This window comes from Pelodiscus sinensis, chromosome 17 (assembly GCF_049634645.1).
Source record: "Pelodiscus sinensis isolate JC-2024 chromosome 17, ASM4963464v1, whole genome shotgun sequence".
NCBI classification, from domain to species: Eukaryota; Metazoa; Chordata; order Testudines; family Trionychidae; genus Pelodiscus; species Pelodiscus sinensis.
Genome location: NC_134727.1, coordinates 25,761,544 through 25,776,660, shown reverse-complemented (window position 1 = coordinate 25,776,660; position 15,117 = coordinate 25,761,544). Strand labels below are relative to the sequence as shown.

At 44.1% G+C, this 15,117-nt stretch overlaps 1 protein-coding gene across 5 annotated transcripts in view; it reads right to left on the bottom strand.

The window, feature by feature from the left end:
- Positions 1-3,762: 3,762 nt before the first annotated feature.
- Positions 3,763-15,117, bottom strand: part of P4HA2 (prolyl 4-hydroxylase subunit alpha 2) — a 66,122-nt gene continuing 54,767 nt past the window's right edge. For 4 of the 5 annotated variants that reach the window (XM_006129906.4, XM_006129907.4, XM_014576945.3 and 1 more), the window contains 4 exons: positions 13,506-13,571; positions 7,313-7,381; positions 5,620-5,716; positions 3,763-4,237 (listed from right to left, as the gene is read on the bottom strand). In XM_006129906.4, the coding sequence (XP_006129968.1) occupies positions 4,167-4,237; positions 5,620-5,716; positions 7,313-7,381; positions 13,506-13,571 (303 nt within the window). In that variant the 3' untranslated portion in view covers positions 3,763-4,166. Of the gene's footprint in view, positions 4,238-5,619; positions 5,717-7,312; positions 7,382-13,505; positions 13,572-13,640; positions 13,701-15,117 lie in introns of all 5 variants that reach the window. The other variant, XM_006129909.4, reaches the window with a different exon arrangement.

The window sequence follows — 15,117 nt, the reverse complement described above, 5'->3', positions numbered from 1 at the left end:
ATCTCTGTTTCATCCAAATGTTCGTGGGTTTGCCATATGACGCACACATTGTTAGAAAACACAAACACATTATTTCTTGTGTTTTTGTGCACTTAGAGATTTTACCAACATAGTTTCAGTTCGTTAGTAGACTTTTCTGAACAAAGAGCCAGAAGCCACAAGAATTCAGAGCAATTCTTGTGGACAAGAGCTGTAAAAAGTTTGACCCATTGCTGTGCGCACGCTCCTCCTCCCAACCACAGGGAAAGGAGGGAAGTAGGTGGGCGCGTGATCACTCCACCCTACTCAGCTGCAGGAAGCTGGCCTGACCTATCCCTATCTCTCCAGCCCCAGAACATGGGGAGAGCTGGCACTGGGGGCAGCAACACTCCACCCCAGAATGCCTACAGCAGGCATCCTGGGGGCAGAGCGTGGACGGGACTATGCCTGGTGGTTTGGGAAGGCAAAGCCTTCCCCTGCCTTACATACAAGATGCCCATATTTCCACTTCTTGTAAGCTTCCTTTTTGTTTTAGTCTCAACGATTTCACTGCTAGCTAAGCTGGTCACCTGCCATATTTGCTTTTCTTAATGCACATTGGGATGGTTTGTTCCTGTGCCTTCAATAAGGCTTCTTTAACATACAGCCAGCTCTCCTGGACTCCTTTGCCCTTCCTGTTAGCATTCCAGGAGACCCCACCCATCAGTTCTCTGAGGAAGTCAAACTCTGCTTTTCTGAAGTCCAGAGTGTGTATTTTGCTGCTCTCTGTTTTTCCTTTTGCCAGGATCCTGAAATTGATTATCTCATGATCACTGCTTCCAATGTTGCCACCTACATCTACTGCCCCTGCTATTTCATCCCTGTTTGTGAGCAGCAGGTCAAACTGTGCATGGCTCCTGGTTGGTTCCTTCAGCACTTGTGCCAGGAAGTTGTCCCCAACATTCTCTAAAAGCTTCCTGGATTGTCTCTGTACTACTGTATTGGCCTCCCAAAAGATGTCAGGGTGATTGAAGTCCCCCATGAAAACCAGGGCTTGTGACCTGGGAGCTTCTGTTACTTGTCTGAAAAACGCCTCATCTACCTGATCTGGTGGTCTATAGCAAACACCAAGCACGACATAACCTCATTGCTCCTGCTTCTAAGTTTAACCCAAAGACTCCCAAACAGGCTTTTCTCTGTATGTATATACACTGGAACTCTGAGCAATCATGCTGCTCTCTTACATACAGTGCAACTCCCTCCACCTTTTCTCCCCTGCCTTCCTTCCTGAACAGTTTATACTGTTCCATGGTAGTGCTCCAATCATATGAGTCACCCCACCAAGTCTCCGCTATTCCAATCAAATCATAGAACTGGCCAGAAGAAATCCCATTGTAGTCAAACCCCCTTGCTCATCTTCATAAGAGTCTGCCACAATCTGGCTGAGTATTTCTTAATTTTTTCCTCAAAATATGTCTATTTCTTCTGAATGCTGTTAGATAATTTGTGCTCCTAACTCTCCATAATTAATCATCTCATACCTTTTAAGTAATTGTAAAGCACCTAAACACAGATACTGGGCCCAAATTTCTACTGTCTTGTGCTTTGCGTACTTACATCTTCTAAGTACATGGCCATTGGTCCATTTACGAAGCCACTGTGATTTGGAAGCACGTTACAACTCCCTTCTCATGTGTTAAGTGACCATCACAAGATGCAAGGGCAGCTGAGAACCTGCCTTCTTGTGTGTCTGGTACAGAAGAAAACGATTATCCAGGCTCAACAAGTTGGCCCCTGCTCAGCAACTCCTTCTTAGTGGTTTGAGCATTGGCCTGCTAAACCCAGGGTTGTGAGTTCAATCCTTATTTTAGTCAAACACTGGAATAAATTGCACAGGGTGGTTGTGGAATCTCCATCTCTGGAGATATTTAAGAGTAGGTTAGATCAGTGTATCAGGGATGGTCTAGACAGTATTTGGTTCTGCCATGAGGGCAGGGGACTGGACTCGATGACCTCTCGAGGTCCCTTCTACTCCTAGTATTCTATGATTCTCCACCCTCCCAGAGCACCACAAGCTCAGGGAGGGGAAGAAATGAGGGAACACGGGGGAAGAGGCAGGGTGACTGTGGAGCCCCACACCTGGGGGACAGGAGCGCAGTCACGCATGCAGTGGCAGGATCTGGGAGGGCAACACAGCTACCCCTGGGCTCAGTTTGCTTCCATGGTGCTGTGCTCCTAGCCCCGGCCATGGGCCTCTGCAGCCACCTTGCCTCTTCGCACCACCCAATCCCTGATTAGACAATGCTGGCCCTTCTGCTGCTGCTGATGCAAAGCCCAGCATCCAGTGGCAGCAAATGGGCTGGCATTGAACCGACCGTTCCGATCCAGCAAATTCCCTGGTTTGGGATTGGTCAGGTCCCCAGGGTGCCAAACCAGGGAGGTACAAACTGTAATGACTTGAACACAAGAACTCATGTCCCAATCTATCCAGGCACTTAAAAATGTGCTTAAACTTTGCTTGTGAGTTATCTCATTGACTCCAAGTTACGCATGTGTAGTGCTTTAGATCAGAGGCTTCCTGCAGCAAAGAGGCACAGTACTATGCAAAGAAAATGCCAAACAAATTTGAAGGCTCCCCACAAAAATAATGAGGATGTTTAAAATCGTAACTAGAAACTGTCATAAATCTGCCTATGGAATTCTCAGATATTTTAGGTCTTCCATATACAATTGTTTCCTAAAGACAGTGGAACAAAGGAGTTTATTGTGTTGTAGATTTTTTTTATTTCTTATTTTAAAAATGGAAGTGACAAGTCTTAACTGGTATACTCTCCAACTCAAATCCTGACGCTTGTATTCAAGCAGTGCATCCACTGGAGTCAATTCAGACCAAGACACAACACTGTAAGCCTGCTGTAAGATTTCAGTACAGCTATACCAATTTACACTGGGGGATGTAAGCGAGTAGTCAATGAGTCAATTAACCGATAAGCCTAGGCTTATTGGTTAATCTTGTTGACTACTTGCGTTCCTCCCCCGCCTCGCTGCCTCTGTATCCAGAGAGCAGGAGCCGGTGCTGGAGGGAGCTGGCTCTATAGCTGGTTCCTCACAGCACCATCTCCATAGTGCCATCTCCCTTCCTCCCCCCCCACTCCTGCCTATCAGAGGCAGAAGCACGGGGGTGGGGGACAGCAGAGGCTCCCGGGAGGCTGCTCCAGCAGCAGCCCCTGTCCGCTGTGACCTTCTGTCCGTGGTCAGCCTGGGCTGCCGTAGACACAAACTGCTTCACGCCAGCCTCCCCCATGCCCTCCCCGCACACAGCAGCCTCTGTCCACAGGGAGCTCGGACCTTCCGCAGGCAGGGGCTGCTGCCACTCCACGTTGCTGCCTCTGCAGGCAGCTGGTCTGTGCAGGGAACTGGTTTTTAAATTGGCTCCCCTCACGGGTCATCTCCCGCCTGCCACCCTACACCACTGTCTCTGATAGAGAGGCAGCAGTGCAGGGTAGGAGTGGGGCCAGAATGCACTGCCTGCCAGCCCCGACCATGGGGACTAAAGAATAGTCAACTAACTGTGAAGAATTAATGCGATTAGTTGACTATTCTATTACCCAATAGCTACCATCCCTAATTTACACTCAGTCCTGCTAGATACCCTGAGTTCACTCTGGTTTCATTAAGACCTGTGGGCACTCAGCTCCTAACATAATCAAGCCCTGAGGTCCAAAGTTGATAAACATTTCTATATGGCCCAGACCCACAAATAAGCTATGATACAGTCGCTAGACACATGCTCATAGTACGATGCAATTTTTTAAAACCGCATTTATTTCTAAAACTTGCAATCCATAGAAATACAATAAATTTAACATATACACAAAACTTTGGTTCAATGAAATATTTAACATCTAAAACATCTGAGGAATGAAAGGCACAAGACCAGGCACTCAAAATGTACTGAATTACCAAAAGGGCTGTTTGCACTGTGAAGACCAGAGAGACAAATTGGGAGAAGATCACGCGGGAAGGATGGGAGAAATAATTAGTTGCCAAGTGCATAACACCTTTTGCTTCTTTCCCTTAGAGATGTTACATTCTTTTTTAAAAAGTGCCAGAGCTCTTTTATAATAGAAGATGGATCATTTCTTAGAAATGAACTGAGAGAGAGAGGAGGGGGGGGGGAGAAAAAAGAACCAGGAGCAGATTGGATTTCAGTCGACCTCTGTTGACCCACAAGGTCTTAAGAACTCATTTCCTCTTTCGTGGAACCATTTATTTGAAACTGAAACAAAGAGATAAATTGGTTAGAAATTTACATAGAGACTGAATGTAACCTTCAAAGTTTGGTTTCTAAGGCCACGTCTAGATTTTGGAGAAGACAGACGCTGCAGCGGTCGATATTCTGGCGTTTGATTTAGTCGGTCTACTAAAGATCCTCTAAATCAAATGCTGAGTGCACCCCATCCACACCAGAACTCCTACTCCTCACGACGAGTAAGGGAAGTCGATGGGAGTGTTTTTTCCATCGACTTCCCAACTGTGAGGATGGCCCCGAAGCTTGGCTTATGGTATGTTGACTCCAGCTATGTTTTTTACATAGCTGGAATTGCATACCTTCAGCCGACCTTTGGCTATAGTGTAGACCTGGCCTAATTGTGAAATTTTGTTTTGATTAACAAAGTGAGGTGGTTGAACTGGACATTTGTGTTCCTCCTTCTTCTGTTCAAGAGCCAAAGAGGCTAAGAAGAGGAGGTGCAAGGTATCTTTCCAATTCCCCAATGCTAGGGCCAGCTATAACTTTAAGCAATGGTGGCAACCTTCCCCTTTGAATTAAACCCCACCATGCAGTTTCTGGTAATCCCCCTTTGTGCTGAGGTGGCAGAATAGCTGGTGTTGTAGACCTCTGTGCAGCTGGAGAGTCACATGTGTGCCAACTGCTTTCCTTAGAGTGATCTGAAAGTAAATTTGAAACTCAATACTAACTAAGCTCTGCTCTTTGGGTTTCATTTGATCTTCTCTTAATTGTGTTGTATCTCCTGGAAGTGTCAGTGCAGAAGTTGTCAAGATACTGTTTAGTCAAAAGACGCTGTCACTTTCCAGGTCACCAGTTCACTAATGAGTCCACCTTCTATACTCCAGGCAGAATGTGTCATCTAGAGATATGACCACAAAGGAGCGTATGTAACCATTTTAGGCCTCTATCCTGCAAACACTTATACATGTTTAACATTAAATCATGTGAGTAGTCACGCTGTCCTCAGCAGGATTACTTGCACATTTAAAGTTATGTCCCACTTCAAGTTTTTATAGGATCAGCAACCTGAACCCTAACCATCCTTGATTTTCATGTCTTCTGGGTTTAAAGGTGTGCCATATTGAAACGGCAGCTTTCTTTTTTGTGCGCGTAACTAAAAAAAAAAAAGTGACATGAACACGCTCTACCACAGAACGTAATAATTGGGCATAATGTGTGATTTTTATTTGATGCACTGATGGAGTGATTTGTATTTATGATCCACAATGGCAGAAATTTAAAAAGCAGTGCCAAAATTCCAGAATCTTTTTTGAAGATGGATCAAATTTACTGTCTTTTCACTGAAACGGGAATGTATTATTCAGCAGGCAATTTTTGTTACTAAACGCAAGTAGAGAACAATTACTTACCCCATTTACACCCTACTAACACTGGGCAAGCTGCATGCCTTGTTCTATAATCACCTTCACCACTTCTGAAAAGATTGTACCAAAACACTGCGGTACCCTGAAAATGAAAGTGTGCTTTTAAAGTCAAACACAACTATTCAGAATGTGTGAGAGAGAAAGTAAAAACATCAAGTACCTTGCTCTTAGTAACTTCAAGCTTGTGGCTCACTGTTGAGCGTATATCAACATTAAATAATTTAATCTCTGCCTATTAATTTTTCTCACCTCTTTGCTCTTCTAAGTTTCACGTCTGTCATATCAAAAGCTTCTCATTTCACCCCTGCCATAGTGCACACTGTGTTTATGGGACTGTCTATATCTTTTATTTTAAATGATCTAGGGTTTCCCTGTTTTATTCCTGTGACAGGATATCAGGTGCTACAACTTTGCATGGCAGAATTACAGCTACGGTGCTGACTCACCTGGGTACCCAAGCCTTAGTTCAAACTCATGCATATAAATTTGCTGGGACTCTTTTTAAGAGCATGACAGGCAGCGATCAATCCAGCGGGCAGATGATTTAGTACATCTAGTAAAGACACAATAAATCCCTCATCAACTCTGGTACTCCAGGTAGGCAGAGTTGGTGGGAGAGCATCAATTGTCAAATTACCACTGTGAAGATACAGCAGTAAATAGATCTAAGGATGTTGACTTCAGCTATGCTATTAACGTAACTGAAGTTGCTATAACTTAGCTCGATGGCCCACGGTAGCATATACCAGGCCTATGTCAGAGGGAACTATTTACAGGGACAAGGGAGTCCTGGCAGGAGAAAGCCTAGGCATTGACATGCTAAAGAGGAAGTACTACTTGAGGTTGCTTTTCCTTTTTCTTTAAGATGAAGGAAAACCCCAAGGAATGGGGCAGATGATACATTTAAATATCTAGCACAAATATACTAAGTCTGGAGCAGGGTAAAATCTTAGCTACACACAATTCTTTTGCTGTGCAAAGCTGCCCTTTGTAGAAATTGTTCAGACTGTGTACAATAAACTGTGATTTGCCATCCCACAACCACCCCAAATCAGGTATCATTGCTTCTATAATGGCAATATGTAAGCCCATATTCAAATGCAAATCCCTAAGTAAGTCACTACTACCACACTTACCATATAAGTCTGTGACAGCAACAATGTTTTCACTAACTTTAGAGTGTATGTGGGGAAAGAGGAGAGGGAGAGTATACAAATCAAGCAAAAGCGGCGAGGAGTCCTGTGGCACCTTATAGACTAACAGAAGTGTAGGAGCATAAGCTTTCGTGGGCAAAGACTCACTTCGTCAGATGCATGTAGTGGAAGTTTCCAGAGGCTGGTATAAATATGCAGTCCAGAATCAGGCTCGAGATAACGAGATGAATCCAATCAGGGAGGATGAGGCCCACTTCTAGTAGCAGATCAGCTACTAGAAGTGGGCCTCATCCTCCCTGATTGGATTCACCTCGTTATCTCTAGCCTGATTCTGGACTGCATATTTATACCAGCCTCTGGAAATTTCCACTACATGCATCTGACAAAGTGGGTCTTTGCCCACGAAAGCTTATACTCCTACACTTCTGTTAGTCTATAAGGTGCCACAGGACTCCTCACTGCTTTTGTAGATTCAGACTAACCCGGCTACCCCTCTGATACTATACAAATCAAGGAGTTGTTACCTTTTGGGGCCAAATTGCAGCCCCAAAGTCTGGGAAAACTGTAGCACCTCCAGCTTCTACATCACTCATCTGGGAAAATAAGTTAACAAAGTCACCATAACATAACCATTTTTGATGCGATGTTAGAACATGCAAATCACAAATACTGAAAAGTGCCCAAAGCATCAGTTATAACATGGTTATAGCACATATATTAGATAAACTATTAATTGCATGGAGGATGCTGAGTTTGAAGTGTGAACAGAACACACAAAACTTGTGTGATAATCAGGGTCCAGAAGCCTCGAAGAGGGAGTCTAAACTGCAAAGAATAAGCTGTGCTTGTATACAATGTTATTGAGTATGACAATATGCCAAGCAAGAGTTTTATGAAAACTTAGAATGTTTTGAACTTGATGTTCATTGTTAGCAATGTTCCCTCTATTTTTTTCCATTCACGTGTGGAATATTTTTTGTTATGTACACTGAGGCCTGTGCCAATGTGCACCCCAGCAGAAACACATGCTTCTGGCTGTGGGCTCTCTGCTAATCAACTGGACAGCATTTAAATCTCCCATGTGCAGCCACCCAAGTGCTCAACCTACAGGGAACACTGATTATGAGATACATAGACAAGTTGTGGTTATGAATCTCTGCATTTCTGAATGTAGAATAATATGCTCCTGGCTATGGATAGGATTTTGTCACAGTAAAATTAAGCAAAATTCATGAAACAGTCTTGATAGAAAGGACAATGTTAAGGTATGAAACCAAAGCCCAAGTTCCCTGCTGCCCAGGGCTGCTAGCCCAACCCCCTCCCTCCGGGATTGAAGCTGAAGCCCAAAAAGTCATAGAGATCTGTTAAAGTCACAAGACCCCTGACTTCTGTGACCAAATTGTAGTCTTACTCCTGATGGGTGCTACAATTTTTGGTACACCTTCCAAGCTAGTTGTGCATATAAAACTAACTCCAGGTACCCATCCATTGTCCAGCAGCACCTTAAAGACTAACATCTTAAAAATGAAAATCCTTAAAGACTTGCATCTGACAAAGTAGGTTTTTGTCCACGAAAGCTTATGCCCAAATAAATCAGGACTCCTTGTTATTTTTGCGGATTCATGGCTACCCCTTTGAGACCTTAGAGATGATGATGGGACCATTAGAGTTAATGGGAAAACACTGAAATAGCTTGAAAGTGAAAAGAAAAACCTGGTCTTGTAGAACTGAGAAAGGAGGGAATTTCCCTGCCCACAAATGAACACAGACTGAGGAAAGATCTCCAACTTAAAATGCTGCAGCTTGTGTCACTCTAGCTCTTTAATGAAGATGCTCTATGCCGATGGGAGAGTTTCCCTGTCAGCATATTTAATCCTGGAGAGGCGGCTGGTATGTTGATGGAATAGGTTTTCTGACATGGAGCTGTCTACAAGGGAGGTGGGGGGAGTCGATATAACTATGTCACTCAAGCATGTGGATTTTTCACACCCCCGAGCAAAGCAGTTCTACCACCATAGGTCTGTGGCGTAGATCAGATCCCCAAGGAAAAAACTCCACCCCTGCAAACCCCGCTAAAAGGAAATGGGTCTGAAATGGAAGAATCCAGAACTGAGGGAGTCTTGAAGGCCTGGGGCTGTCTATGAACACTGGACTCCCCTGCTAGAGCTCAGGGCATGCTAGGAAACTGGGCAAAGACAATTTGCATTAGAAATGTTTGAGAGAGAGCTGTGTTAGTCTGTCTCAGCAAAAACAATAAGGAGTCCAATGGCACTTCAAAGACTAACAGAAATTTGTTTTTCTTCCTTGAATCTGTGGGTTTTCTATTAAATACACCTTATTCCCCACCCCTCCAAACAGGTTGTGCATACTATGTGGAGTGTGTCCCCCAAAGTTAGCTGGCAAATTAATAGGGGAACAGTTTTCATTCCTTTGGGGATGACGAACCAGACAGGAAGGGTCGTAGCATATGGTAGTTAAGAATATGGAGTAGATGGATTTGGGAACTCACAACTGGAAAGACTGCTTTGAATAAGTTGGCTAGTGGTAGGCAGGGGGAGACCTGCATGTGTGTATAGACTGGCTAGTGGTGTCAGAATTTTGAGCCATAGCAGTAAGGCACCCAAAGTTATAAGGCAGGAAGTGAGAGAGCCCCTAATTGGTCTGGGTGATCCTCAGATTGTCACAACGTGATCCATCCTTTAAAGGCTCTTAAAATAGCCAGAGATTTTTGTGGCTTCACATTTACAAGTGATGTAGAGAGACAAGGAGGGTGAGATAATCTCTCTCTCTTAAACAAAAAAAAAAAAAGTCCTACAAGATGACAGAATGACATCATCACATCACTGTGTCCTGCCGCCCACCTTCGCCCTCAGCCGTGCAGCCTCACTGCCCTTCCTGGTGGTCCCAGCCCAGGAGCCTTGACCACTCGACCACTCTGTGAAATGGTGGGGGAAGGAGGGGCAGCAACTCCATCCCCATGTACCTCCCTGGAGCAGCATCTGCCTGCCTCTGGACCCTGCCCCAAGCCTGCCCAGCCCACAGGTCTGCGGTGCAGCTTTGCTCTGTGCAGCCCAGCCTGGCAATAGCGCTTGGGGGCCACGTTGGAGGTCTCCCCCAAAGTGAGCAGCTCCAGCATGTGCTGGTGACCTGGGGCCAGGCCCCTGGCTCAGGCACGCTCTCCCAAGCCCGCCACAAGCTCGGTAGGCCTTGGCCACACTGCACACCTGACCCTTCGGGGATGGCATGGTTACGCTGCACCTTGGCCGCTTCCTCAGCTCTCCAGAGAAGCCATTCTGTGCTCCCTGGGCTTACCACAAAGCAAAGCTGCCCCAGAGGCCATTCACACAATGTTACACAAACCCCAACATGCTTGCTTAGAAACGCTGGGCTAGGCCCAAAAGTGCAACTCGACAAATTAATGGGAGGGGGCAGGGTGTGTCTAAGGAGGGAGGAAGGGGGATAGGGTGTATATGGGGATGGATGGTGTGGTAAAGGTGGATGGTGTGGGTGAGGGGGATATAGGAATGGAGGCAGGGGGATGGGCATTGTGGAGGTGCAGTGGGGGAGGGATTAAGAAAGGATGGGGGTATAGGAATGGAGAAAGGACATGGGCATAGGAATGAAAGGAGGGGGATGGGCAGTGTGGAGTAGAGAGGGATTAGGGAAGGATGGGTGAATGCAGGAATGGAAATGGGGGTGTAGCGATGGAGATGGGGGTAGGGATGGATGGAACAGGGAGGGCCATGGAGCTCCAGGATAAGGGCTCGCAGTCCAGATTACCACACCGGGCTCTCTTCCCGCATGACTCAAGTCTGGTTCTCAGTAGGGCACAGACCCTCCCCCAAAGTTCCATGTCTCTCCGTTGTGCCCGCTCCGCACAGATCATGTCCCAGCCTGGTGGCAGGAGCTCACTTGCCAGCTGGAAGGGCACATGTGGAATGTTGCCACCTGTAAAGAGGGGCAGTAACCAGGAGCTTTGGAGTTGGGCCCCATTTTACTGATTGCATTTGGTTTTCATTTATATGTGAGGAGCACAGGCTCACAGAGCACAGCCCTTCCTGACAGGTCACTTATCCATAGACCCATTCTAGCTGCCGGGAGAGGCTCCAAACTGCACAGGAACAAACTATTGTATTGAAGGGGCAGGAGTGGGAAGGGTGCGGGGGCAGTGGCAAATTGCTGGTGATTGAAGGGCGAGAGCAGGTGTGCTGGGCCAAGAGTCAGATAGAGAAGCCCATGGAGGGGTGTGGTGGGACCGGAGCAGAGAAGGTTGTGAGTGACTGGGCTCAGTACAAGATTAACAGGCTCTCTGGCCGTGAAAGTGGCCAGAGAGAGAGGGTTGGCGGGTGTATGGAGCAGGGGCCCTCTGGTATCTTGTACTGGACCAAATGCTGTGGTGACACACAAATTTAGGAGCCACGCAGAGCTCTTCTTTCAGTCTGGGATAGGCACTTCAAGTATCCAAGTTAAAGGCAGGGTGGAAAAAATTGTTCAGCATAAGTAGTTAGCACATATTCTAAGGGTCAATTTAAGGTAAAGAGGCCTGTTAACACCTCTGCAGTCAAGAGGACAAAAACAGGATGTTTCTGATAGTTGTAACAAGCCATAAACTCAGTGTCCTCTGCTCAGGCTCATCTTCTGAAAGTGTTGTGCTGGTTTCCTTTGAGAACCAAGACTGATAGGTCAGAAACATTTATATGTATTTCCACTGATTTCAACAGACTTAGATCCAGTAGTCGGTAAAGAGACATACAACTGGGTTTAATTCTGCACTCTTTAAACAGCAAAGCCACAGCTACCATCAATGACAGCAGGACTGGATCTCTGCACTAAGTAACATCCCACTTTCTCTTTTTGATTTGGTTTTCTGCTTAATGGTAACATCATTACTAATTTGGTGTCCAGCTTGGTACCTACAATAAAAGGGCACAGGGTGCCATTGGCATTAGGGGCCAATTCCCTCTCTCCCCAACCTAAAAAGCACAGTGCATGCATCTTTGCAAACTAAAAAGCTACAATTCAGCAACAAAGCAATCTTTTATAATAGGCACCCTGGACACACTGGCATGCTGTACATGCCATAAAATAAAGGAAATTTGCAGTTGTACATGTAGAACTAAGGGCATGTCTACACTAGGAAATTATTTTTGAAATAACTATTTTGAAATAGCGTGTCCTCACTATAAGGAAGTCTCAAAATTAGTCCAAGGTAAGCTCCCTTAATATGGGCACGATAATTCAACTTAGAGCCTCCGGAAGCATTAGGGAGTAATTACTTGGAATGACTCTGGCGAGCAGTCCACATTAATGCTATTTCAAAATAACTGTTTTGAAATAAGCATTATTCCTCGTGGAAAGCAGCAGTTATTATTTTGAAGTAACCAGCCCCTTATTTCAAAATAATGGGTTTTGTGGCGTGGATGCGCCGCTTGTTATTTAAAAATAAGAGGAGTTATTTCAAAGTAACTTTTTGAAATAAGGGGAATTATTTTGAAATAACTGTAGACCAGGGCAGAGAATGTTAAAAGAAAATTACATAATCTCAGTCAAGGTTGGTCAGAAAATCTGAAAAGCCCAAGATGAGTTATGGCCACTGAATTTCCATTTAAAATATCCTACCAGATTATCCTGCAAATATCTGTCCCATTTGGGTTTTTATCGTGTTTTACTCTTTCAGACAAGTCAACTGCACTCAGCAGTGAAAGTAACTTAAAATTTCTTCGAGGTACTGTCCTACTGCAACCCGGGTCCCTGCCAAGCTCTTTAAATAGCTCCTTGCTGGTTTCTGCTGCAGCTCAGCCAGCTCTTGCCAGAGCTGCGCACCAGGGTGCACCCACTTACTTTCATTTCTGACTGCACTTGACATTCAAAATATCAGCTCAATCAAAACATTTTCCAAGTGGGGTGACACCTAACCCGCATCACCCAGACTATACTCTAACAGGACTGACACCCAAAATCTTGAGATACTAAATGCCACAGGTATCAGATAATTGCTATGTCACTGTCAGAATAAAAGAGCCAAAAAACGTACAAAGGGCCATATACAGCTTGGAATTTGTTTGCAGAACTCCCATTAATTTCAACAGGCATGATGCAGGGGAATCCAGTGTATATGATTCTTAGGTTCCGTATTGCACATGCACCATACCAACAATACTGTCTTTTCAGCACTTGAACTTGTAACACAATTTCTTAACTGAACTAGCATCTTTGTTAGTCATGTCTCCACTTGCAAAGGCAATAACTACACTACAGTAAACTAGCTTAGAGCAGAAAGTTACAATGTGGAAACTGCCAGAAGATCCACAACATCAAGTGCTATCAGACTCTGGTGAAAAAGATGGAAGTCCCCTTGACAAACATCTGATGGCCAGGATGCTGAGTGAAAGGTTATGTCTGAAGTCACTCAACCCCTTCTGAAGTTTCACTTTGAAACTTATGAGTCAAATTCTCCTCTCATCCCAGTGGAAAGCCAATGGATTCATCCAGTGTAATTAAGAGAAATATGTAGCCTCTATTCAAATTATGTTTTCCACAATGGGATTAAGAGACGCCGAGTTATGATAGCAGGAGATGGTGTGAGAACAAGGAAATCCCCACTTTCAGATGCTATAGCTTTTTAGTGAGTCTCTACAACAGCTTGTACAACTGGTTATTTGTAAATGTGATGCTATGGAAAGCATCGTTCGACAGGTACAGGATTCACATACTTACATAGTTTAAAAAAGTGGCCACACGATTTCCAGTCCCTAAACGCTTGAAAGCATCAGGTTCATCTTTCTATAAAATTAAATGAGAATCAACTGCAAACTTCAAGAGCACAAATGACAAGGACACAGAGGTACTTACATAGTTAAGAAACGTTGCTAGCCTATTTCCTTCCGTTTTGATTGTTCTGTCAAAGGGTCGCTGTAATAGATAACAACTTTAACCCAAGTTCCAAACAGGCTCACTCTAATGTTACATGCTCTCAGCAGAAACAATTCCAATAGTTTGAGGCAAACTGTGGGCACTTTATATGGAATAGCATATAAAGCATCTTGGAGCCCAACTAAGTTTGCAAACGCATGCAATATGCACATAGAGAGTCAATATGGTTCTTCAGCAACCAGAAGAGTTTGAAGGGAAAGTTTAGGGCACAGAGCACAAACATATTGCAAATAAATATTCTAACCCTTACGAAATACTCGGTATGGATGACAGCTACATTGGTCTTACTGGACTTGATCCAAAGTCCACTGAGGTCAATGGAAAGATTCCCATTTACTTCAGTGTGCTCTGGGTCAGATCCCTAGTTCTTCTAAATGCAGCAGCCATTGTGCAGATCTAACCAATTATTCACATACACAATATACTCTACGGCAAAGGAAAAGGAAATTCTTTTTTAGCTGTGACAGATTATAATAGCAATAATGATCCCAGCTGGACATTGACAACTGCCTGGAATTAATGAATGGAATCACAATTTATCATTGATCCCTAGAAAATGCTTTGAGGCTTCATTCATTACTGTCTAAGATCACATACTATAATGAATTTAGGAGTGAAGAAAGCATCGTTCATTCCCATCACAAGATACAAGTGACAATTTAAATGTCTCAAGCACCAAAAACAATAAGGAACTGCAGCTAGAAATGAACAAGACTGACCTGAAGAATAGACAGGGAATGGCAGAAATTAGGATAAAAAAACCTCAATCAAAAATATAAACTATTTCAAATCGATTTTGGATGCAAAAATACACCTCTCCCTGGAAATGGCATAAAAGGCACTGTGATTTAAACCATACACAATCAACTTGAAGACAATAAATTCATAAGAAAATGTTTAAAACTTGGACTTCCACAGGCTCACAGCATTTCTGCCAAACCCAAGCCTGTGCGAAAATTTTGGCATTTTTATTCCTAAAAACGGGTGTGAACATTTGGAGCAATTGACATTAGTACTGAAAATGGGACATTTTTAGATTAAAAATAATTTTAAAAAAAATCACTGTACAAATTCTCTGAGTAAACAGAGAGCTGAAAACTTTTGTGGAGATTGCAAAATATGGAAATCTGCAAAGCAGAGGGAGCAGAGAGGACCAATCCAAACCCATACCGAGTCTAATTGTTGCCTTGCCTTAACTTTGGCAGCAGCTACCAGTTAAATTCCAAGTGCAGCTCCTCTCTCACTGCCTAATCCAAGAGTAAAGATTATACTGTCCAATTTGCTGGCTAATTTGCATTCTTTATTGAGGTTCTATCAACCTCATTTAGTTCAAAGCCTTTAAAGAGAATTTAAATGTATTTATTTGCATGAAGAGATTACACAGCCTCCAAGTTTA